This window comes from Balaenoptera acutorostrata, chromosome 5 (genome assembly GCF_949987535.1).
Source record: "Balaenoptera acutorostrata chromosome 5, mBalAcu1.1, whole genome shotgun sequence".
Taxonomy (NCBI): Eukaryota; Metazoa; Chordata; class Mammalia; order Artiodactyla; family Balaenopteridae; genus Balaenoptera; species Balaenoptera acutorostrata.
In genome coordinates, this window is record NC_080068.1 from 27,533,905 (window position 1) to 27,559,317 (window position 25,413).

General features: G+C 34.8%; 1 protein-coding gene across 2 annotated transcripts in view; it reads right to left on the bottom strand.

Annotated features, from left to right (window-relative positions):
* ANAPC10 (anaphase promoting complex subunit 10) overlaps positions 1-25,413 on the bottom strand; it is a 74,996-nt gene that overhangs the window by 34,653 nt on the left and 14,930 nt on the right. For both annotated transcript variants that reach the window (XM_007189365.2, XM_007189366.2), the window contains exons 3-4: positions 22,913-23,003; positions 11,725-11,845 (exon numbers count right to left, since the gene is read on the bottom strand). In XM_007189365.2, coding sequence (XP_007189427.2) covers positions 11,725-11,845; positions 22,913-23,003 — 212 coding nt within the window. The remainder of the gene's footprint in view (positions 1-11,724; positions 11,846-22,912; positions 23,004-25,413) is intronic.

Consider the following 25,413-nt stretch of genomic DNA (forward strand, 5'->3'; position numbering starts at 1 on the left):
AATCTATGTACTTTCAAAGTTGCTTTCTAAATACAGATAAGTAGATACACTAATATACTAAAATAGAATTTTAGTAATTACTGGCTATAAGTCTCTTTTATAATTATTTTATTGATTTCTATTATAAAATTAGAGATGTTTTCCTACAGAAAAAAATCAGGGTACTTATTATTATGAAATCTCATTTGCTTATTTAGCAAGTATGTTATTTCAAGGAAGATGTAGGGAAAACAGGAGTTGTCAGTTTGTTATAATCATTATTTTATATGAGTCAATGTGCCAGTTAAACCCTAAGAAAACTGCTTACCCTCAGTGGTGGGGAGATAGAGAGTATATTACATATTTTCTTTTCTTTTTCTATAAAGACTTTATTTTTTAAAGCAGTTTTTGATTCACAGCAAAATGGAGAGGAAGGTACAGAGATTTCCCATATACCCCGTCTCCACACATGCATAGCTTCCCCATTATCAACATACGCCACCAGAGTGGTACACTTGTTACCAAGGGTGAACCTACAGTGACACGTCATAATCATCTGAAGTCCAAAGTTTACATTCGGGTTCACTCTTGATGTTGTACATTCTATGGATTCAGACAAATGTACAATGACATGTACATCATTATATTGACAGTATCACACAGAGTATTTTCACTGCTCTAAAAATCCTCTCTGCTCCATCTATTCATTTTCCCACCACCACCAATTCCTGGCAATACCTAATCTTCTTACTGTCTCCATAGCTTTGCCTCTTCTGGAATGCCACATAGTTAAAATTATACAGTATGCAGCCTTTTAAGATTGGCTTCTTTCACTTAGGAATATGCATTTAAGGTTCCTCCATGTCTTTTCATGACTTGAGAGTTCATTTCTTTTTAATGCTGAATAACATTCTATTGCCATTGTCTAGATGTACTACAGTTTATCCATTCACCTACTGAGGAACGTCTTGGTTGCTTCCAAGTTTCGGCAATTGTGAATAAAACTGCTATAAACATCTGTGTGCAGGATTTTGTGTGGATATAAGTTTCAACTCATTTGAGTAAATATCAAAGCTCATGACTGCTGGATCATATGGTAACAGTATGTTTAGTTTTGTAAGAAACCGCCAAACTGTCTTCCAAAGTCGCTGCACTATCTTGCATTCCCACCAACAATGAATGAGAGTTCCTGTTGCTCCACATCTTCGTGAATACTGGGCACTGTAAGTGTTCTGGATTTTTGCCATTCTACCAAAATGTGTAGTGGTACCTCCTTTTAATGTGCATTTCCCCGATGACAAATTATGTGGAGCATGTTTTCATATGCTTATGTGCCACCTGTATATCTTCTTTGGTGAGGTGTCTGTTAAGATCTTTAGCCTATTTTTTTAAATCAGGTTGTTTGTTTTCTTACTGAGTTTTAAAAGTTCTTTATACATTTTGGATAACAGTCCTTTATGAGAAGTGTCTTTTGCAAGTATTTTCTCCCAGTCTGTGGCTTGTCTTCTCATTCTCTTGGTATTATATATTTCAATCTGAGGTATCTGTATCTATGTGATAATTTTGTTCATTTGGTGGCAAAGAATGGGAACCTACAGATTATATAAAACCCAGAATAAGAACTTATAATCTTCATTATTAAAAATAGGCAATAGTAAATTTACACAGCTTCTTAGGAAACACCATATTAATTTAAAACAAGATAAAAGACTTCAGACAATTAAAATTGTTAGACAGCTAATATCTAAACAATTTCCCTACTACTGTCTCAAAGTTATGGTATCACTCAGTCTGATTCTAGATCTTCTTTTCTTATCAGAAGTACCTTGGGCTTCCCTGGTGGCGCAGTGGTTGAGAATCTGCCTGCTAATGCAGGGGACACGGGTTCGAGCCCTGGTCTGGGAAGATCCCACATGCCACGGAGCAGCTGGGCCCGTGAGCCACAATTGCTGAGCCTGCGCGTCTGGAGCCTGTGCCCCGCAACGGGAGGGGCCGCGATGGAGAAAGGCCCGCGCACCGCGATGAAGAGCGGTCCCCGCACCGCGATGAAGAGTGGCCCCCACTTGCCGCAACTGGAGAAAGCCCTCGCACGAACCGAAGACCCAATACAGACAAAAATAAATTAATTAATTAATTAAAAAGAAAATCCTTAAAAAAAAAGGCAAAGCAGCTTTTAAAAAAAAAAAAAAAAAAAAAAAAAAAAGAAGTACCTTGAGGGTCTCCTCTGCCTAGTCCCTCTGTCCTACTTAATTAAGCACCAGAGATCAAGACTAGCTGTAGACCATTTAATTAGCTAATTATCATTCTTAAGCTAATTCAAACTAGACAATTTGTTCTAAAAATGGCACTGAGATAGTTGGACTACTGTTTCTGTTTTCTACCATCAACTATAATTGCAAATAAAAGAGGAAAGGTCCCCCGCCGCCAAAAAAACCTACAAACCCTTGTATGCTGATTTTTCTTGATTCGATTATGAAGGAAAAGGGCCACAGAAGAAAGTATCTATTGGCTTATATTCCCAGAGTTTCTACCCCAATATTCTCACTCTTTTATTCTGAAACTTGGAGATTTTTTTTCTTTTTTCCTTAGAAATTTTATTCTCTAAAATACCCTGTTTAAATCTCTTTATAAAATCATTAAGCAAAAGCCATCAGCAAAAAAAGAAAAACAAATATTTATAAACATTATGCCGACAGCATTAGCATTGCAAGTAGCAATCAATTTTCAACAGGATAGATCAAGGGAGTAAACAATTTTTAAATACATTTCAAAAATCAATAGTTAATCTATCCTATCACTCACTAACTAGCTCATTTCCCCAGCTACACACTTCGATTTTTCTGAAAAACTTGAAGAAATGTTTTGGTAACCTGTAATCTAATGTGATTTTTCTTAAAGAAAAAAAATGAAAGGAATACGTATTGTACGTTGATTCCCAGCTAAAGCACTGCCTTGCTGTGTGACATTGGGCAGCTTGCTTCACCTCTTGGTGTCTCATTTGTAAATAATGGCATCGTACTTGATTAGAAGTTGCTAACTGGTGGCCACATCCAGCAGTGGATATACCTTGTTTGCCTAGCATGTTTTTAAAATTGGGAAATTTCATATTCAAATCCAGATTTCTGATTTCTCTTTAAAAATTAAAAGATTGGCAACCCTGCGCCTATATTTCCTGTGGCAAGAAAGGCTGCAATTGAATAGCAGCTGTCCCCCTTTGGATAAGGCATGGATTCTTGGTGTTGCGTTACCTGCCTGTATGCTCAGCATTTGAGATTCTGATGAACTAAATTACTTCTAAAGTTTCTTTCAGTTCTAACGTTCTCATGTTTAGAGTGAGCCACACAGCAAAAGATCCGTTTCACCTCTCTAAGCCTCAGCTTGATTTGAATATGGGGATGATATAACATCTAATTACCACGTGAGCTTTGGAGAGACAAAATGAAATAGTGAGTGGTGACTGCTTAGCACAGTGACATATATGTAGAAAGTACTTAATAAACAGCAGAGGTAACAATAAACACAAATAATGGTGAACACAATAATTCAAAAATGATTCTATGATGGTCAATCCAATCTAAGTCAAAATCGACATGCTGATTCTTCTCTTCTGAATGCAACATTGGTCCCATCAAAAAAATCACCTATTTGCCTCTAAGTTTTGGAGATTACTAGTTCTTCATTTACCACATGTAAAATAAGAGGCTGAGGAAAAAAATGAAAGTTCTTGAATAGGCTCATCTCAATTCGATGTATTTTTAAATTACGATAAATATTTTCAGCAGGCATTTTTCAGCAAGACATGCTGCAGCTCTTTCAGTTGCAACTACTGTTCTATTCAGGGTCATTTTAGTTGCCAAGAATAAAAATTCACTCAAAAGTTTCTACAGGAAGCGGGGGCTTACCGAAAAGTTTATATATCCATGGGAACCCAGGAGAAAGTAAACAACCAGGTATGAGAAAGGTCAGGAAATGAAGTATGTTGGGGCACCAGCCACTTGTTCCAGCCTATTTTTCTTTCCCCTGGTTGTCTCTGTCTTTACATCCACTCTAGTCATTCTACACCATCCTGCCTCCTCCCATACCTCATACTTTATATTCTTCTAACTTTAAAGCTTCAGTTGGCAAACGCCCTTCACCTTACCCACCCTCTCCAAAACACTATCTTTCTGCATCAAGTCTTGCTGCTAATGTGCCTGTTTCTTGTGAGTCATAGTTCTGAGAGAGGTAAAAAATTAAAAATAGAACTACCATGTGATTCTCCAATCTCACTTCTGGGTTTATACTCCAAAGAACTAAAAGCAGGGTCTCAAAGAGATATTTGCCCACCCATGTTCATAGCAGCTTTATTCAAAATAGTTGAGAGGCGGAAGCAACCCGAGAGTCCATTGTCAGATGGATGGATAAACATACAATGGAATATGATTTAGCCTTAAAAAGGAAAGAAATCCTATCACATGCTATAACCTGGATGAACCTTGAAGACATTGCACTAAGTGAAATAAGCTAGTCATAAAAAGACAAGTACTGCATGAGTTCACTTATATGAGGTATCTAAGTGTAGTCAAACTCAGAGAGAAAGCAGACTGGTGGTTACCAGGGGCTAGGGGAAGGGAAAGTGAGGAGGAGTTGTTTAATGGACATAGATTTGCAGTTTTGCAAGATGAAAAGGTTCTGGGGATCTGTTATACAACAATATGAATATACTTAACGCTACTGGACTGGACTGTGTAATGCTACTACACTCAAAAATGTTAAGACAGTAAATCTTATCTTATTTTTTTATCGCAATTAAAATTAAAAAAAATTTTTCTGAGAGAAGGAATCGATCAGATTTATTCCGATAATCCTTTTGAAGCAAACTACACAAGCAAGGGTCAGTGACAAGCCTATGGACTGACCACTGGTATATTTATTTCACAACTCTTTATTAAATGCCTACTGTTTCCAAACTGTGCTAGGTTCTCAGCCAGATGCCCACCCATGGCCTGTTTGGCTGGTCATACTAAGTAGGCTTTCCTTATATAACAGGGGTTGATGATCCATCTCATTTTCACATTTGTAAGTAAAGTACCTATTTCTATTGTACTACATCCTGCCAGAGGGTTAATAAAGGGTTTTCTAATTGTTTGTTTGTTTTCTTTGCCCTTGGCTGTTACTACTGTCACTCTGCCAAAAAAAACCCCAAAACAGCAACAACAACAAAAAAGGTGCAGTTCTTCCATAACTGCTGTGAAAGAACACCTGAGAAGAGCAACCATACGGCGCAATGCTCTTCAAAGGAACCTCATCAATTTCGTAGTTCCCTTTAAGTATGCATCAGCAGTACAAAACCTTCCAATACAAAGAATTATGAAACAAAACAAGAATACCCATCAGAACCTTCTTACTTGGCACAAATAGTATGATAGGAAAAGTTGGAATTCTTGCTATGAAAGCAAATAACTTAATTAGTCTCAAATCTATAAATTTAGAAACTATCACTCCAAAGAGTGATTAAACTACTCGCAAGAACTGTCTTAGTTCAGAACTGCATTAAATAAATTGCCTATTACAACATGTCACACAGGTTTAGGAAGGAAACTTTTCAGTCCTATCTAACTGGATTCCTGACCATTATCAGCTTCTGTGACATCATATTCTCTTGATTTTTTTTCCTCATCTCTGGCAGTTCCTTTCAGCTTTTTTCATTGGATGATCTTTTTCTATCCTTGAATATTGGCATTTCCACAGTTCCAGCCCTGGTACTAGTCTTTCCAACTATACACACTCCCTGAATAAAATCAAAACTCATACCAGAGCTTCTACTTACACATGGATGATTCCCAAATCTACACCTCTAACCTAGACTTCTTTCCTCAGGTTCAGATCCATATACTTGACTACCCACTGTAAAGTCCCTCCATCTGAAAAGATAGCAGAAGTCAGTGGCAAAAATAAATCTCATTAGCTTAAACTTTCTCTCTATCCCTACACCCAGTGTTTCTTAACTCTGCATTCCATTTCTGATTAATCGCAACATCCAACCACTTGCCAGACATGAGAAGAAATCTAGATGCCCCCTCCTACCTACTTGAACCAACTGCCTGCACTCCCAGTAAACCCCAGGTAGCAATCAGTCACAAGTCCTTTTGATTCTACTCCAAACACATCCCTTCCTCTTGAACCCAACTGCCATCACCTTAGTTAAAGCCTCATAATTTGCACCTGGACACTACATACCTGGTCTTTACACTGCTCCAGCCCCATCATTCCCAAGATTTAACTTGATCAATGTTTCCTCATTTAAAGTCTAAACTCCCTAGAATCCTGACGGCAAGCACAATCTGACTTTCGCCTATATATATTCAATGGAATAATTATATATTTATTCCCTACAAGAATGTATATTCCTTATGTACAGAGGCCATATTACCATCACGGTAAATGTGTTGAATGAATAAACACTTCTCCAGTCTTTCTTGCGGCTTCCTAACACCTACCCAGCTTCCAAGCACACTACATTACTGGCAGTTCTGCCATTATGCCAGGCCCTCATGCTCCCATACCTTTATGTTCACCGTGCCCCCTTTTAGAACACCTCCACTTTATTCTCCACCTGAGTAGGCTTTACATCTATCCTTCAGATTCAGTTGAACCACCACCTCTTTTAGAAAAAAAAAATTTTAACTAATATTCCTAATAGTCCATTGTGTTCCCATACCCCCTGCATGTATTTACTAGACTATATTGTAATTGTTGAGTTATTTGCCTGTCTCTTCCACCAGACTACGAAGTGCTTAAGGGCAGAAACCATGCCTATCTCTGCTGTATCCCCAGTATCTAACACAGTGCCTGGTACTTAGCAGCCCCTAAATAAATATTTACTGAACAAAGCATGAATCTGTCTTATATAGGAATGCCAGGCTTGTCAAAAAAATCTATAGTCTAAGTTGATGGTCAAACAAAAATCAAGAGATACAAGAATGTTTTTCTCTCTTAAAAATATATATGATACTCTACTGTGTAACATATTTTATTTTCAAGAGAAAATGCACCCCAAATGCATAGATACCTCAACTCCATTTTAGAAATAAGTAATGTTTATAATTATGAATATTTTTTTAAATTGCATATGTTACTCTTAGAGAGGGATAAGAGACAATATTTCCAGCCTAAAAATTATGTGTACCTCACCAAAGCATTCTACATTCATTTCAAAGATGTCCTAAAGTTAGCTATAAAAATTAATTTTTAAAAATATTTTCTTTTAAATTGGCTAAATTCAATAAAAACTATTTTTTCCAAAGGCTCAATAAATTAAACACTCTGTCTTATCAAACCAATTTATGTTTGTAGATACTGCCTAAATCATTCTACTTTATAACAAGTTGTTTAAAATAGGCCCCTCATAATAAAGTAAATATAAGTAGATTTTAAGATCAATGGAGAGAGTCAGAGCGTTTGTCTGCATCTCCTTACTCTACCACTCACATTAATGGAACGCAAATTATAATAGTAAATGTTATTTTAACAGAAGAGCTGACTTATTAACCACTTCTGTCAAAGTACCATATATGGACTCCCATAGCCACACTACTGATTTAAGACACAAGGTAGAGAGCCAAAATGCTCACCCACATGGAAGAAAAGGAAAATATCATTACAGCTCTCTTAACATTGAAGACTTGTTTCAAGCCTCCTCTTAAAAAAAAAGAATCACTTGGTAACAGCTTGATTATCTGAAGACAAAAACAAGGCTTAATATTCACTTCAGTGCTCAATCTTGTGCTCCATCAATATTTTATCCTTTTGTGGCTACAAATTTTAGAAGCAAAATGCTAACAATGAACCAAAGGACAACTTTCACATATGCTGAAAACATCTGCTTAACCTTAAGTTACCAAGTTGGTTTTCATAAACTGTATAGAAATAATTTTGAGAGCTGTCGCTATATGTCTAATAAATGATTTTGGTTTTATATTTAAGAATAAAAATTTCTACAACAGTTTTTTAAAAGAGAAATAACTAGTTAGAAAATTAAAAAGGACTTTAAGTTTTCTCGGATTTTAGCTGGAGATGTATTCTAAAATGTTAAAATGGGCACATTTAATATATAGTATTCTTTTGGTTCCTCACTCTAAACAACAAAAAATTTCCTTCACACATATTTTCCCTTCTGAGAGCAAAGGAAAAGAACAACATCAAACCAAAACATAATGCTAAAATACAAATGATTTAAACATCTCCAAAATAACTTCCTGGACAACATGAACATGATTTCTGGCATAAAAATAACACAAATGAGATGAAATATTTTGGAAAGATAATGACACAGACTCTGAAATGCTAAATTCTCACTTCTATATAGAAATAGTCTCTTGTGCAGAAGCAATAAATTATAAACATCTTAAAAAACGTTCTTAGGTTGTTGGTTTCCCATTTGCATAGGATAGATAATTGTGAAAACAAGAAAGTAGAATGAACAGCGTAAATAAATTCAACTCTGGTGCCAAAAATGTTCTAATTGGCCAAACCCAGGGTCGGTGTCTTGCATCCATTAGGCAGAAAAGTCTAAACTTCATTTCTGTTTTAGTTTTAAGTCCCTCCTCAGGTATAAAGGTTAAAATATGCATTCTAGAAGAGTAAAGGAAGGGCCTGATCTTTTTGTAGAGATTTTTCAACAGAGGTAACAAAGATCTAGATATAATATCATGTTTCATAACTGGGATGAAGGGAAACATATGATAGAAAACCAGTAATTTTTGAATAAATAGGGTAACCTATTAGCTTTCCTCACCCTGAACTATAATTTTTTAACAGTTGCTATTTCAAATTAATAATAAAGTTAAAGAAAGTAGGTTTTAGAGTGTTTCAAGTAAACAAATCCATAATTTCTAGTAAAAAGGGAAAACCTATTAAAACACTCCAGTACACACTACACCCTCCAGTGGGCAAGCATCCATGGAAAAATATAAAAAGATTTCATTGGATTTTCCACTCAATCAGGCCTATAACTAATAAAATGATGGTTCTAAAAACCTCATAGAAGTTCACACTATTTTAATCTCTCGTCTTAGTATATAAGTTAGAAAAAGCAAAGACTTTTCTATAGTATCAATTTAGATGTTATAGGAGAATAATGTTAGAAAATAAACGCATGATCTGCTTATCTTTCCTTAAAAAACAAAGTGCTATCAGATTCTTAATTTCTTAAACTTATAAAAGAAAAACGGTACACAGAGTAAATCACATATAAAGATGTATAATTAAAGATAAAAGTATTCGTTATACCATGAGCTGCAAAGGCGGCACTAATATTTTAAAGCAAAATCCAAAAATTATGGTTCCTTAGTGAGAACTGTGGCAGAAAAGCAGTAGGTTCATTAAGTTTTTCAGGAAAACAACTTACATTATCACCTGGTAATATTTAGTATTACCGGTCTCATGAGGCTATGTGGTCACTACACACTTAGAATAAAATTAAGAGACTATTTAAAAGAGCCCTTATGCTATATGACTAATGTTTCATGACTTAAATGATATAATAGAAGCAAAGACTAGATTAAAAGTATTCTACAATGGTCCAAATATTTAAAGTTTCTCTAATTTACAAAATACAAACATATACTTAATACGTAAATTTAATACATAAATCTGATCTAAACCTAGATCAGATATGAAGATGTATAGTTCCCAAAATGAATTAAAGAATTTTTAAATATATATACTCTAGGAAAAACTAGTACAACTAAGACTACTTTAAGGTCTTGAACTTATCACTAAGCTTATGAGACCAGCAATTACAGGACAATAGTGACATCTAGTGGACATTACAAATATATACCACACATATCTTGCAACAAAACCTTTTATTTTCTAGTGTTTCACATATTTCAACCTGTCTGGAGAAGTATATGACAAATCTTTAGTTGTAAACCAAAACAAGCTGACTCTGCTCCCTAAAAGCTTCTCAATATGAGTGACCCAATCATGTGATAAATATAAAATGTTTACCAATTAAAGTATAAGAAGTAAATATCTCAGGTCTTTAAGCACTAAGCACTAATTAAATGTATCAAATACATGACTAAAAGAAGGTCTAGCAACTGGTCCAATATGATTATGATAATAAAAAGAATTTAAAAGATTCTAAATGAAACAAGTGAAAAATGAAAAAAAATTTAAATAAAGAAAATTAAGAGCTGATCTATTTATGAATTTATTCAAGCATGGGAAGAACATATTAACCAGTATAGTCTGTCAGACAAAATAAGAAATGTTTTTAAACTAGAAGAAGATAATCTTACTTATGACAATTTTTCAAAACCAGATTAGTTCTCAAGAAAATTTATAGGATTATTCTTTAAAAGTAAAGGAAGATAACTGGAAGAAAACCAGCTAATCCTCTCAAGAAGTGATGAACTTACCTCAAAGAAGGACAAAAAAGCAAACAACAAAAAGTACTTGTGGACAATGTCCTTACTTATTATATGTTCACACATAAGCAGATTTCACAAGAGAACAACACTGCACTTAATGAGAAAGCAATGAAAGTATATGTGATTTTTATTATGCATTTTATCACTAACTCAGGGAAGAAATACAAATATTTAGATCCTAGAGATAGGATCTAAATATAAACACTAAGTCAAATAAGAGTCCAGGCCACAAAGTAACTGGAAGTCTTTCAAAAATCACACATCCTTCCCAGATCTCTCAGAACCACCTAATTTAAAAGATTTTAATGATTATTTGAGCTCAATGATTTTCTGAAAAGAAAAAATGCTAAGGGCCAGAACTTTCCGAATATACATTTCAAAATCATTGAAGATATCTCTGAAATGTAAATATTTTGGGATTAATAAAATTCAGGTCACAAAAGCACTGTCTTACTGTCTTCAAAAAGTTATCAGAGGATAAATAAATTGTGATATATTCAAACAATGGATTACAACTCAGGAAGCAAAAAGAATGAAGTACTGATACATGCAACAACATAGATGAATCTCAAAAAAATTAGGCTGAGTGAAAGAAGTCTTACATAAAAGTATACCCTGTATGATTTCATTTATATGATATTCTAGAACAGGCAAAACTGCTCTATGGAATGAATGAATGAATGAATAAACAAAATCACAACAGGAGTTACCTCTAAGGCTAGGATAGAGATGGAGATTGGGAAGGAATATGAGGGAATTTTCTGGGGTAATGGAAATGTTCTAAATTTTGTCAAGAGTTGGGGTTACACAGATGTATGCATTTGTCAAAACTCACCAATAATATACTTAAGATTTATGCAAAATTTATATAAATTTTACCTTAAAAAATAAACCTTAAGCAAATATTAATAACTCCAGTTATCATATACCATGCTAAAGCATTTGGGGTGATGTGTATAAATATCTGCAACTTATTTTGAAATGCACATAAAAATTAGATAATGGACAGATTATAATAAAGCAAATATAGCAAAACATTAACAACTGTAGATCTAGGATATAAGTATGTTGGGGTTCTCTATTTAATTCTTTCAGATTTTCTGTATGTCTGAAAATTTCCATAATAAGATGTTGGGAAAAAAATTAAGATGACAATCAGAATTCAAAAGAAAATTAAAAATATAAAAAATTTAAAATATGTTCTCCAAAATATTAACAATTTTCCTTTTATATATTAACATTTTAATCTGTTTAATGTCAAAAGTGACCATCTTCTAAAGAGCAAACATTACAGGACAAAATATTTAAAAAAATTTTAAAGACATACCCGAATTTCCTGAAGATTGTGAAAATTATTTCCTACTCTGACTGAGATCTTGCTTGGAGTATAGCTTTCATCAGATTTGTAGTCCGCATAAATGCATAATGTCTTCACTGTTGTTTTTCTTCTAAAGCAATAAAGTAAAAACAACAAGCCTTTTATCATGTGGAAAGATTATATCCAAAACATGTTATCTTCTGATTTTAAAAGTCATATAGTTTGCTAAAATGAGTATTTGAATCAATAATTTCCATGTTCTTTAATTTTAACAATGATGAAAATGAAGAACATGTGAAAAAGTAGATACACATGTTATACTTTTACAGCCATCTCTTACCTAGAACATGGTCAAGAAACAGATGTAAGCAAAGAAGAAACAGTTAAGCCAAAATAGGTACCTCAGACCACAAACAAGCATTAAGAGTTTTCAGTTCTCCTCATTTGTATTTTAGACAAAGAAATTATTCTAACAAGCATGTTTTTCTTTACTAGTTAGTAGTTAATTACTTAATTTCCTATGTTAATACTTGAAAATAACTAGCTAAGTGAGAAACTAATTCTAGCAAAAAGAAAAATGTTTAAAAAAACAGAAACAGAAAGTATAATCTTATTACTTAATGCAAGAGATAAAATTCTACTGCTTTTAAAACATACGTATCTTAGAAAAATAAGCAAAGAATACATAACAAAAATTGATCTCAGAAAACTGCAAGTGGCCAGAAAACATGAAAATATGTTCAATCTCCAATAATCAAAGAAAGAGAAATTAAAACATACATAGACATTAGTCTTTTATCATATTGGGAAATATGAAAATAACTGATAATACCCAAATCTGATTAGAAAAAGGTACTTTCATAGCCATTTAGTAGGTACAAAGCCTTTGACTCACAAATTCAACTTCTAAGAATGCATTAAAAGACAATAATAACACAACTACTCTAAAGCAGATGAAGAGAAATCTTTATTGTTCTGCAGTTAAATTACTGAAAAATTATAAACAACCTAAATATCATCTCAATACAGAATTAAACAGATTACAATATACCCAATTTAATGAAGTACTACACAACTATTTAAGATACACATAGATATGTAGTTACAGTAGGGAAATAAAGCAGATTACAAAACAGAATATAAAAAAGGATCGCATTTTGGGAAAAACAAAAAAATTTTTAAAGTCATATAAACCTACGTATGTATAGAAAAAGGCCTAGATAGTATCATACAAAAATAGTAAAAGTAACTATTTTGATGCTGTGAAACTTATTTTCTTCTTTATGATTTCTATATTTTCTGATTAATGTTTTAAAATAAGCATGTATTATTGTGGTCATTAGGGGGAAAAAATGGACAATTTAAATATCAACCAAAAAAACCAGAAAGAAGTCTACTTAAACGTGCTTTAAAAGTTAAGATCTGATATAAACTGGCACTCACTTAATAATGAGCTCCTTGAACAGAAGTAGCCTGTGTCAAAAGTCAGTCTATAAAAACAGCAGGGGATCTATAGCTCTTAGTGAGGGGACCAAACTTCTATAGCTCAAGCTTTTCATCAGAAAGGAATGGGGAAAGTTAAGGACTTTTCCTCAAATAATAAAGACAGATCAAGATGTAAAATGCTAAATACTCAGGAATTGCTGACAGGATAAATACCATTACCAGATTTTCAAAAGAGGCCAGCGGTATCAAACTGACATCGTTCTCTGTCTGCTGCGCCAAGAAGGAGACAGAAGGGGAAGCGCAAGGAAGAAGCGGAAATTTTGAAGGGCATACAAAAGATCTTTTCCCTGATGCACCAGCCATAAACAGGCAGTGAAAGGTCTTTCTTATCATGGAGAGATCAAAGATCATGAAGATTACCCTTAAGGATTTCTTTCTTTTTTTTTTTTAAACAAAAGCAAATCTAGAGGACCAAACTTTTTGCTCAGAATAATTTCATCTCTAAGTTATTAAATTCAGGAAAACTTAGTCGCTGAACCTAAAGATAACCAGGGTTAGGTTAGAAAGGCAAAGAATAATAATAACACTAATGATTATAAACACAACAGCAACAGCAGAAATAGCAAGTGAATACTCTGTGTCTGGCCCAGAAGAAATGCTTTATATGTATTATCTCATTGACTCCTTAACCTTGTGATATAGGAACTATTATCACCTCTATTTACTGATTAAAAAAAAGAAGTAACACTCAGGTTAATAACTGGCTTAAGGTCACAAAGCTAGTAGGTGGGCAGTGTTGTAGTTTACGCATGTGTCTGCCTGCCTCATATGATCTTAACTACTATCACCTTCCTATTAATTAATTGTACTTAGCTTATCCAGCATTGTCATTGACACCATTTAACAGTAACATGTAGATGTTTATAATTCTTTAAATTTGAGCTACATCATGGTTTCTTACCCTCAGGTCTATGTAGCCCCAGAAATCATATGTATAACTTATGCTATATATGTAGTTTCATTAGATTTGCAAAGAAAACAGTGACCTCCCATAAAGTTAAAACTGTTACTCCATAAAGCCTTTTAAAATTATTTATAAATTTTATCTCGTGGTAAATTTTAAAAATACTATTGCTTAGAAAATCATGCTGCTTGTCCAGTGGCAATGCATGTGGGAAGGAAGCACATACATTGTGCTACAGGGCTTTCCCTCCCACCATAAACAACTAGAATACCAGACAACATATATGAAACAATCGCCTGCAGACACTGAATGACAAGACGCAAAGGCCTGTAAGTCCTGAGAGAAAGGAAATGAATGAGGTGAGCCCTATGAATAACTGGGCTTTCTGACTGATGGCAATTTCCCAACTGCTATGCAGGCAGAGAAAAGCCTAAAAGAATCTTGCAGTCTCACTGAACTGAGGAAGGAGCTATACTGAGAAAAAACTCCAAAAATCTGCCTGGAGTCCCCTTGAGTCTTTGAACACCAATCTACACAGGCATAGATAGGGTGAAACTCCACAAAGACATGCAAAGAACAGTTGCTGGGGGAAGAACAATTACTGAGAAACAGTAAGCCAAACAATTCCCAGAGCTTGCACAGAGTAAGCAAACATTAGAGTTCCCAATAACCAAAGTGGAGAATCCAAATAGCTCCTCAAATGTCTAGGACATTCATTTGAGATCCCAGAAGGATCAAGCCTTTGTATTCCATGAGGCTAATCTTGCCCAAGAGAAGTGATCTTAAAGAGTGGTCTGGGGATCTATGGGGGATCTGTAGGGGATTTCAAGATCCTTTCAGGGCATCAACAAGGTCACAACTATTTTCCTAATAACACTAAGATGCTACTTGCCTTTTTCAGAATCATTCTTTTATGAGTATACAGTGGAGTTTTCCAGATGTGATCTGACACAGGATACTGTAAAAGATTTAATGAAGAAGCATATGTGTGACTCCAGCTGTCTCCTCTGAAGCCAGACACTAAAGAGATTCACAGAAAAAGTAAAACAATAACACTCGTCTCACTATTTTTTGTTTTGGAAGAGACAGTTATTTTTCATCTAAAAATGTTACTTATGTTAACATAATAGGTTAATTACTTAACTTTAGATGAATATATAGATACTTTAAAATTCCTCAGCTATAATTTCCAATATGGTAAATACTGAGAGGATATAAAAAAATAAACAGAAGATCTTTGGAGACCTCAATAAAAGTTTAAAGTGGTACTGAAACCAAAAAAAATTGGAGGCTTGCTGCCCTTGAGCAGGGATCAGCAAACCACAGCCCAGAGGGCAAATGTGACTGACCACTTATTTCTGTAAAAAAAGTAATATTGAAGCAAAGCAACAGGCATTCACTTACATACTGTCCATAGCTGCCCTTGCACTACAACAGCAAAGCTGAGCAGTTGCCACAGCTTAAAACATAGTTTGCGAGGCCTAAAATATTTACTATCTACTCCATTACAAAAAGTTTGCTGACTTCCACCCTAGAGTAAAAGGTACTCTAGACCACAGTAAAGGGACTTAAAATGAAGCCTCAAAAAGATCAAGTTGATTCTTAAGAACTTACCTGCCTGCCAGAACAAAGTCTAATCGTCTTTAAAAAACAAAATCCAACACTCAACATGGTAAAATTTACTATACCCGGCATCTAATCAAAAATTACTACAAAGAATCAGAAAAATATAACCCATAATGAGGAAAAATCAGTCAATTAAGACAGATATAGAAAAGACAGAGATGATGGAATTAAAAAATAATAATTTAAAAAGAGAAAACATAAATATCTACCTATAGGTATATAACAAACCACCTCAAAACTTAGTGGCTTAAAAAAATAATCATTATTTTGTTTATGAATTTGGAATTTGGGCAGGGCCCAGAAGGGAAGGCTCCACACAGCATTGGGTATGGCTATTTGACTTGAGAGGTGAAGGACCTGCTTCCAAGATGGCTCACTAATACGGTGGCAAGCTGGTGATACTTGTCAGCTGGAGCCTAGCTGAGAACTTGGGTTTTGATTCATTTTTTTTATGGGCTTCTCCATTTGATGTGGGTTTTCTCACAGCATGGTAGATGGGTATCAAGGGAGAGAATCACATAAATGAGAGAGAACAAGGCAGATTGCCTTTTATGATCAAGCCTTAGAAATAACAGTATCATAACATCCATACTCTATTAGACAAGAAATCCACAAAGGCCTGACCAGTTTCAAGAGGGGGGACATAGATGTCGTCTCTTGATTAAGTAGTACCAAAGCTGAAGAAGAGCATATGCAATAGGAAATAATAATGTGAACATACTGGAAAACATTGTCTCGCTTCCCTGGAAATCAGGGGGTGGAACTGAAAGTTCCAACCTGCTAATCACATGGCTAGTTCTCCCCACAACCAGCCCCCACCCTTGAGTGGAATCCAAAAGTCACCTTCCCTAAAGTGTTTTCAAGAGCCTGAGAGCAAGAAGTCAAATATTATCCCATTGCTCTTAAAATTCAGGAAATTCCAAGGGTTCAGGGAGCTGTGAGCCAGGAACTATGAATGAAGACCAACTATATATGAGACATCTGAATAACCATGTATTCTTCTTATAAATCACAATACTGTAATAACTGAATACTAGTAACAACTTTGGGCCAATAAATTAGATAATTTTGATAAAATGGACAAGTTCTTTGAAAAAAACAAATTATCAAAACTGATTCAATAAAATAGATAATCAGCAAGGATCTACTGTATAGCACAGGGAACTCTACTCAATATTCTGTAATAACCTATATGGGAAAAGAATCTGAAGAAGAATGGATATATATATATTTATAACTGAATCACTTAACTGTACACCTGAAACTAACACAACATTGTAAATCAACTATACCCCAATATAAAATAAAAATTAAATTAAAAATATAAAAAATCAAAAATCTGCTGACAACTGAGGCATAAAAAAACTATTTTTCTTGGGGGAGAAATGACTCAATGAATATGGGAGAAAAACTGGTAATGAAAGAGAAAATCTGTGCTATGGCAAAAAAAAACTGATTCAAGAATAGAAAATCAATTAAAGAAATAAGATGTTGTATGTTTAATTAAAAAACCCAACAACTTCACACAAAGAAAACTCTGGGAACAGATAGCTTCAATGGTGAATTTTATCAAATATCTAAGCAAGAAATAATAGTGATTCTATATGAATCCTTTTAGACTAAAAAAACACAATAGAAAAGATGAATGAAACTAAAAACTGGTTCTGTGAAAAGATAAACTAAATTGATAAACCTTTAGCCAGACTCATCAAGAAAAAAAGGGAGAGGGCCCAAATCAATAAAATCAGAAATGAAAAAGGAAAAGTTACAACTGACACCACAAAATACAAAGAATCATAAGAGACTACTACTACAAGCAACTATACACCAATAAAATGGACAACCTAGAAGAAATGAACAAATTCTTAGAAAGGTACAATCTCCCAAGACTGAACCAAGAAGAAATAGAAAATATGAACAGACCAATTACCAGTACTGAAATTGAATCAGTAATTTAAAAACTCACAACAAGGAAAAGTCTAGGACCAGATGGCTGCATACGTGAATTCTACCAAACATCTGGAGAAGAGTTAACACTTACCTTTCTGAAACTTTTCCAAAAAATTGCAGAGGAAGGAATACTTCCAAACTCATTCTATGAGGACACCATCACTCTGATACCAAAACTGGACAAAGATACCACAATAAAGGAAAATTACAGGCCAATATCACTGATGAACATAGATGCAAAAATCCTCAACAAAATACTAGCAAAGAGAATCCAACAATACATTAAAAGGATCATACACCATGATCAAGTGGGATTTATCTCAGGGATGCAAGGATTTTTCAATATCCACAAATTAATGTAATACACCACATTAACAAATTGAACAATAAAAACCATATGATCATCTTAATAGATGCCAAAAAGCTTTTGATAAAATTCAACAACCATTTATGATAAAAACTCCTCAGAAAGTGGGCATAGAGGGAACATACCTCAATGTAATAAAGGTCATATATGATAAACCCACAGCTAACATCCTACTCAATGGTAAAAAGCTAAAAGCTTTTAAGATCAGGAACAAGACAAGGATGCCCACTCTCACCACCTTTATTCAACATAGTTTTGGAAGTCCTGGCCACAGTAATCAGAGAAGAAAAAGAAATAAAAGGAATACAAATTGGAAAAGAAGAAGTAAAATTGTCACTGTTTGCAGATGACATGATGCTATATATAGAAAATCCCAAAGACACTACCAGAAAACTACTAGGGCTAATCAATGAATTCAGTAAAGTTGCTGGATACCAAATTAATACACAGAAATCTCTTGCATTCCTATACACTAACAACAAAAGATCAGAAAGAGAAATTAAGGAAACAATTCCATTTACCATCGCATTAAAAAGAATAAAATACCTAGGAATAAACCTACCTAAGGAGGCAAAAGGCCTATACTCCAAAAACTATAAGATGCTAATGAAAGAAAATGAAGACAACACAAACAGATGGAAAGATATCTTGGATTGTAAGAATCAATATTATTAAAACTACCATACTACCCAAGGCAATCTACAGATTCAGTGCAATCCCTATCAAATTACCAATGGCATTTTTTACAGAACTGGAACAAAAAATTTTAAAACATACATGGAAACACAAAAGACCCCGAAGAGACAAAACAATCTTGAGAAAGAAGAATGGAGCTGGAGGAATCACACTCTCTGACTTCAGACTATACTACAAAGCTACAGTAATCAAGACAATATGGTACTGGCACAAAAACAGAAATATAGATCAATGGAACAGGATAGAAAGCCCAGAAATAAACCCATGCACTTATGGTCAATTAATCTGCGACAAAGGAGGCAAGAATATACAATGGAGAAAAGATAAGTGGTGCTGGGAAAACTGGACAGTTACATGTAAAAGAATGAAACTAGACTATTCTCTAACACCATATACAAAAATAAACTCAAAATGGATTAAAGACTTAAATGTAAGACCAGATACTGTACAACTCCTAGAGGAAAACATAGGCAGAACACTCTTTGACATACATCGCAGCAAGATTTTTTTGGATCCATCTCCTCGAGTAATGGAAATAAAAACAAAAATAAACAAAAGGGACCTAATTAAACTTAAAAGCTTTTGCACAGCAAAGGAAACCATGTAAAAAATGAAAAGACAACCTACAGACTGGGAGAAAACATTTGCAAATGATGCTACCAGCAAGGGATTAACTTCCAAAATATACAAACAGTTCATATGGCTTAATATCAAAAAAAAACCCAACCCAATCAAAAAATGAGCATAAGACCTAAACAGATATTTCTCCAAAGAAGACACACAGATACCCAACAGGCACATGAAAAGATCCTCAATATCGCTAATTATTAGAGAAACGCAAATCAAAACTACAATAAGGTATCACCTTATACCAGTTGGAATGGCCATATTTAGAAAAATCTACAAATAATAAATGCTGGAGAGGGTGTGTAGGAAAAGGAACCCTCCTATGCGGTTGGTGGGAATGTAAATTGGTGCAGCCACTATGGAAAACAGTATGGAGGTTCCTTAAAGAGCTAAAAATAGAGTTACCATATGATCCAGCGATCTCACTTCTGGGCATATATCTGGAGAAAACTGTAATTCAAAAAGATACATTCATCCCAATGTCCACTGCAGCACTATTTACAATAGCCAAGACATGGAAACCACCTAAATATCTAAAGACAGATGAATGGATAAAGAAGATGTGGTATATATACACAATGGAAAATTAGTCAGCTGTAAAGAAGAATGAAATAGAGCTTCCCTGGTGGCGCAGTGGTTTAGAATCTGCCTGCCAACGCAGGGGACACGGGTTCGAGCCCTGGTCTGGGAAGATCCCACATGCCGCGGAGCAACTAGGCCCGTGAGCCACAATTACTGAGCCTGCGCGTCTGGAGCCTGTGCTCCGCAACAAGAGAGGCCGCGATAGTGAGAGGCCGGCGCACCGCGATGAAGAGTGGCCCCCACTTGCCGCAACTAGAGAAAGCCCTCACACAGAAACAAAGACCCAACACAGCCATAAATAAATAAATAAATAAACCCAAAGTTAAAAAAAAAAAGAATGAAATAATGCCATTTGCAGCAACATGGATAGACCTAGAGATTATTATATTAAGGGAAGTAAGTCAGACAAAGATCATATGATATCATTTATATGTGGAATCTTAAAAATGATATAAATGAACTTATTTACAAAACAAATAGACTTCCCGACATAGAAAACAAACTTATGGTTACCAGAGGGGATAGTGGGGTGGGGGGGAGGGGAGGGCAGATATATTAGGAGTTTGGGATTAACATATATACACTACTATGTATAAAATAGATAAACAAGGACCTACAGTATAACACAGAGTATATTCAATGTCTTGTAATAACCTATAATGGAAAAGAATCTGAAAAAGTATATATATATGTATATATGTAAAACCGAATCACTTTGCTGTACACCTGAAGCTAACACAACATTGTAAATTAACTATACTTCAATTTTTAAAAAATGGTTAAAAAAAAAAGAAAAAGAAAAATAGAGGCAGAAACACTTCCCAACTCATTTTATCAGGCCAATATTACCCAGTAACAAAATCAGACTCAGATGCTATAATAAATGAAAATGATAAACTAATATCCCTCAAGAATATAAACATAAAATTTTTCAACAAAATAGTAGTAACTCAAAACCAGTAACTTCTAAAAAAGGATTTAAAAACTAAACAAGGATATATGACAACAAAGGCATAAAAAATAGACAAAATGAGTTCATCAAAATTAAGCACTTTTATAAAAAGGCAATCCACAGAATGGGAGAAAATATTTGGAAATCATATATCTGATAAGGGACTAATATCCAAAATATATACAGGACTCCTAAAAATCAACAAAAAAACCAAAACACCCAATTCAAAAATGGGCAAAGGACTTAGTCATTTCTCCAAAAAAGATATCAAATGGCCAATAAGCACATGAAAAGAGGCTCAACATCACTAATCGTTAGAGAAATGCAAATCAAAACCATGAGATACCACTTCACACCCATTACAATGGCTATTATCAAAAAATAGAAAACAAGTGTTGGTATGGATGTGGAAAAATCAGAACTCTTGTATATTGCTGTTCGGGATGTAAAATGGTGCAGCTTCTGTGGAAAACAGTATGGTGGTATTTTGAAAAATTAAACATAGAATCACCATTTGATCCAGCAATTCTACTTCTGGGTATATGTGCAAAAGAACTGAAAGCCAGGACTCAAATAGATATTTGTCCATCATGTTCATAGCAGCGTTAGTCACAATAGCCATAAGATGGAAACAATCCAAATGTCCATTGATAATAAACAAAATGTGCTATATACATACAATGGAATATTATTCAGACTTAAAAAGGAATGAAATTCTGATGTATGCTACAACATGGCTGGACCATGAAAACATTATGCTAAGTTAAGCTAGAGACAAAAGGACAAATATTTTATGATTCAACTTATATGAGATACCGAGAGCAAGTTATAAGAGATTTATCTAAATCTCTGCTTCTAAGACTACAAAATAAAGATAAAAATAGCTGTAAAGGTTAAATGAAATAAATAGGGAAAGTATTTAGCAAAATATCTGGTATTTAAAGTCTTTAAAAAAATATTAGCTGTTATCTTCATTTCTGGTGTATACATATTTAATATCCTAGGACAGGAATTGGCATACTACAGCCAACTGGCTGAAACCTGCCCACCACCTACATTTGTAAGATAAAGTTTAATTAGAACAGCTAAATTCAGTCATTATGCATTGCCTACAGCTGCTTTCATGCTATAATGACATTAATGAGTAGCTGCAACAGAGACCAGCTAGCACACAAGGCCTAAAATATTTACTATTGGGCTTTTTCATAAGAAATGTGCTGATCTGTATCCTAGGACAATAAAAACAAACTAGAAATACAATGCTACAGAATGTTAAAATAGATGGTGTAAATGGGGCAAGATAAGCAAGTTAACTGGTTTCCATCTGTCAATAAATTCAAAGCAAACGACAAACATATGGCTGTTTTCCATTTCCCCCCAAAAGTAAGCATTTCAAAACTGAAAGTGTCCTTAGAGGTAATAAGTTAGAATAAATTTTTTATCACCACTCCTGCTGTACTTAACGCAATGCATTAAGGCATTGCATTGGGTGATAAGCAAAGCATACTTTTCTGAAATAAATCATATTGAAAAGTATATATGAGAAATATCTACATAAAAGGAACTGTGTAAAGTACCACAAAGAATTCATAAAGGAAACAACAAGGTCCTACTGTGTAGCACAGAGAACTATATTCAATATCCTATGATAAACCATAATGGAAAAGAATATTTTAAAAAAAGAATGTATATATATGTATAACTGAATCACTTTGCTGTCCAACAGAAATTAACATAACATTGTAAATCAAGTACACTTCAATAAAAAAAGTTGATTAAATAAAAAAAGAATTCATAAAGGATAAGACAATAAACTTAAAACACTTGTAATCTAGTTGAGTCGAAAGGTAATCTCTAAGGCTTATAAAAAGCAGAGTTAAGTGCACTTCAATATAATTTCTATATTTCTTTAAATTTTATGTAAATAAAATCAATTTCTTTGTCTACTTATAACCTATACAAATTGAAAAATTCAAAAATGTATTACCTGAATTGGATGTTCACTAAATGAGGCTGGGAGCCATCTGACTGCCAATAAGTTTCTAGATTGTCATCTCGTAACTGATCCACTCCAAATCCTGAAAACACCACAAGTGACAATAAATTCTCACAATAAAGAAAGAGCCATATATTCAAAATACAAAATTACCACATATATTTGTCCAGAAAGTTTGATAAAGAGGATAGTGAGTACTGTGAAATTTAAATTAACCAAAATTCTTCAATCCTCTTAACCAGACCTCACTTCTCAGAAGCATAAAAAATTAATAAACAGAAATCTCAATTAAATAGATTTGGGAGACCAGAAGGGGAAGTTCTCACACCCTGTGACCATAACAGAGCCCAAGAAGAAGAAGAAAGTCTCATTTCTTGGCAAGGACTCAGCCAATGAAAAGCCACGGCCTCTCTGTTTACTATAGCCCTCCCAACTTCCTTTTCCTCTCTGTAAAAGCGTGCTACTTCCCTTCAGTGTGGAAACTTGCACTTGGCTTGCCATGGTTGCAGACTCTGAATTGCAATTCTCTGCTGATCCTAAGTAAACCCATCTTTGCTGGAAAAATATCTGGCAGACTATTTATTTCAGGTCAACATGTGGGTGGCCTCTACGAGGACCAGAGAAGACCCCCAGTGGTTCCAAGGCTGGTAAGCAAACAGGTGCAGTACCCAGCATTGAACCCACTGTCACTCACTGCTTTCTCACTGACCCTGCAGTTTGAAAGTTAGTCTTTCTCTTGGATCTGAGCACACGCCCTCTTTGCATTTAAAGCTCTCCAGGCTTTATTCGGGATCTATTTTAAGGTTTCATCTTTTTGGTTAAGGCTTTGTTTTGTATATGAGTACTCATTTGGCAGGTCAGTCTAATTTTGAGATCAGAATGTTTCAACCAAATCTGACTGAAAACACCTTTGGCCCATTCATTCGGGAACAGGGGCTGTTTCTCTGAAACTGTTCCAGTTTTCTTCATCCTACTCCTTTGGAAGGGGCTGTCCTACGGAAATTGGCCGTAAAAGTCTTTGGCCTGGCTCCTTCTAAAACCAAGCTGTCTCCTTCGAACTGGCTGGGATTAGCCTGCAAGCTGTTTGAATTGAGCAGTTTGTGCTGTAAGCTGTTTGGAAATTGTTCTTTTACTCCAGAGAAAAACTTCTGAGAAATGGGATCCTAGTTATCTAAACATTTTGAGGGTACCCAACCCCTAGGAGGACTCCAGATGATTTTGTTTAAAAGCCAAGGTCCTTCCTCAGGCACATTTCTAACTAAATGGACCCACTTGACCAAAGGCAATTTAGAATATAAATGGTTATTACAAAGAACTTTTGAAATCCCTAACTTAATTTCCTTAGAACTGAATTGGACTACAATAGCTCAAAAATTTCCAGAACTGAGTGTAATGCTTATTTTGATTGGTATTTTGAAGCTTCTCAACATTATCAGGGGTCTAAAATTGCCTCTCTGCAAAATAAAACTTTAAGATTAACTGAGGCGAACAAATGATTAAAGAAAGATACAGTGGCTCCTGGAGCCTCAGGCGCTTCTTCCTTGGCTGTCTTAGGCGCCACCTCAGGCACTGTCTTCTCTCCCTCCCTCGGCTGCTGGCGGCCAGACTCCACCTCCGGCGCCGCCATCTTCCTCCTTCCCTGCTGTGCTGCCCACACCTCCTCTATTCCTTCAATTCCCCCATACTAATTCTCTCAGCAACCTTCCCCTTTTCTCCTGAACTTTCCCAACTCCCTTTTCCTCTGAACTTGTCAGAACCTGCCCCTTTAATATTAAGCCTTCTAAGGATCCAGAGGCTAGACCCTTAATTTCTTATTTCCCTGGACCAAAACTGAACTGCAAGCCATATTCAAAATTTTCCCAAAGTAACTGAAGATCCTCACATACTTGCTGAAGAATTTAATACAGTCGTTAAAACTTATCAACCTGGTTTCTCTGACTCCTATCAACTAGTTCATAGCTTTTTGGTGACGGCCAGGCCCGGCAACTGAAAACTGCTAACTGGAAAAATCCTGAATGTTCTCTAGAATTACAACTGGGAGACCAGTCCACCAACTTATTATCATATGACCAGGCTTGAACAATCGCTAGGCAACTTCATCGAGCAATTCCTGAGGCTTTTCCAAAGTCTGTTGATTGGAACAAAATTCAGACTTGCATACAAAAGTCTGATGAACCTGTTTATGATTATTACAATCAACTTCTAATTGTTTTTGAAGAAAATTCTGGTCTTCCTTCAGATATTGATTCCACCCAGGTCGTTTTTAACTATGTTTGTTAATGGGCTGAACTGGGACCTTTCCCGTCTAATAAAAAGGACCAGGATGGAATGGGAAACTATGCTCACTCCAGATTTAGTTAACCTGGTAAACCAGTTCTCTTGCATTTTAGATGAGTCACCTCAAAGGAAGACTGCCTAAATTCTTAATTTTCAATTCCAGCAAATGAAGACTCCTAAACAGAACCAAAACCCTCCTAGTTTCTACTATTACT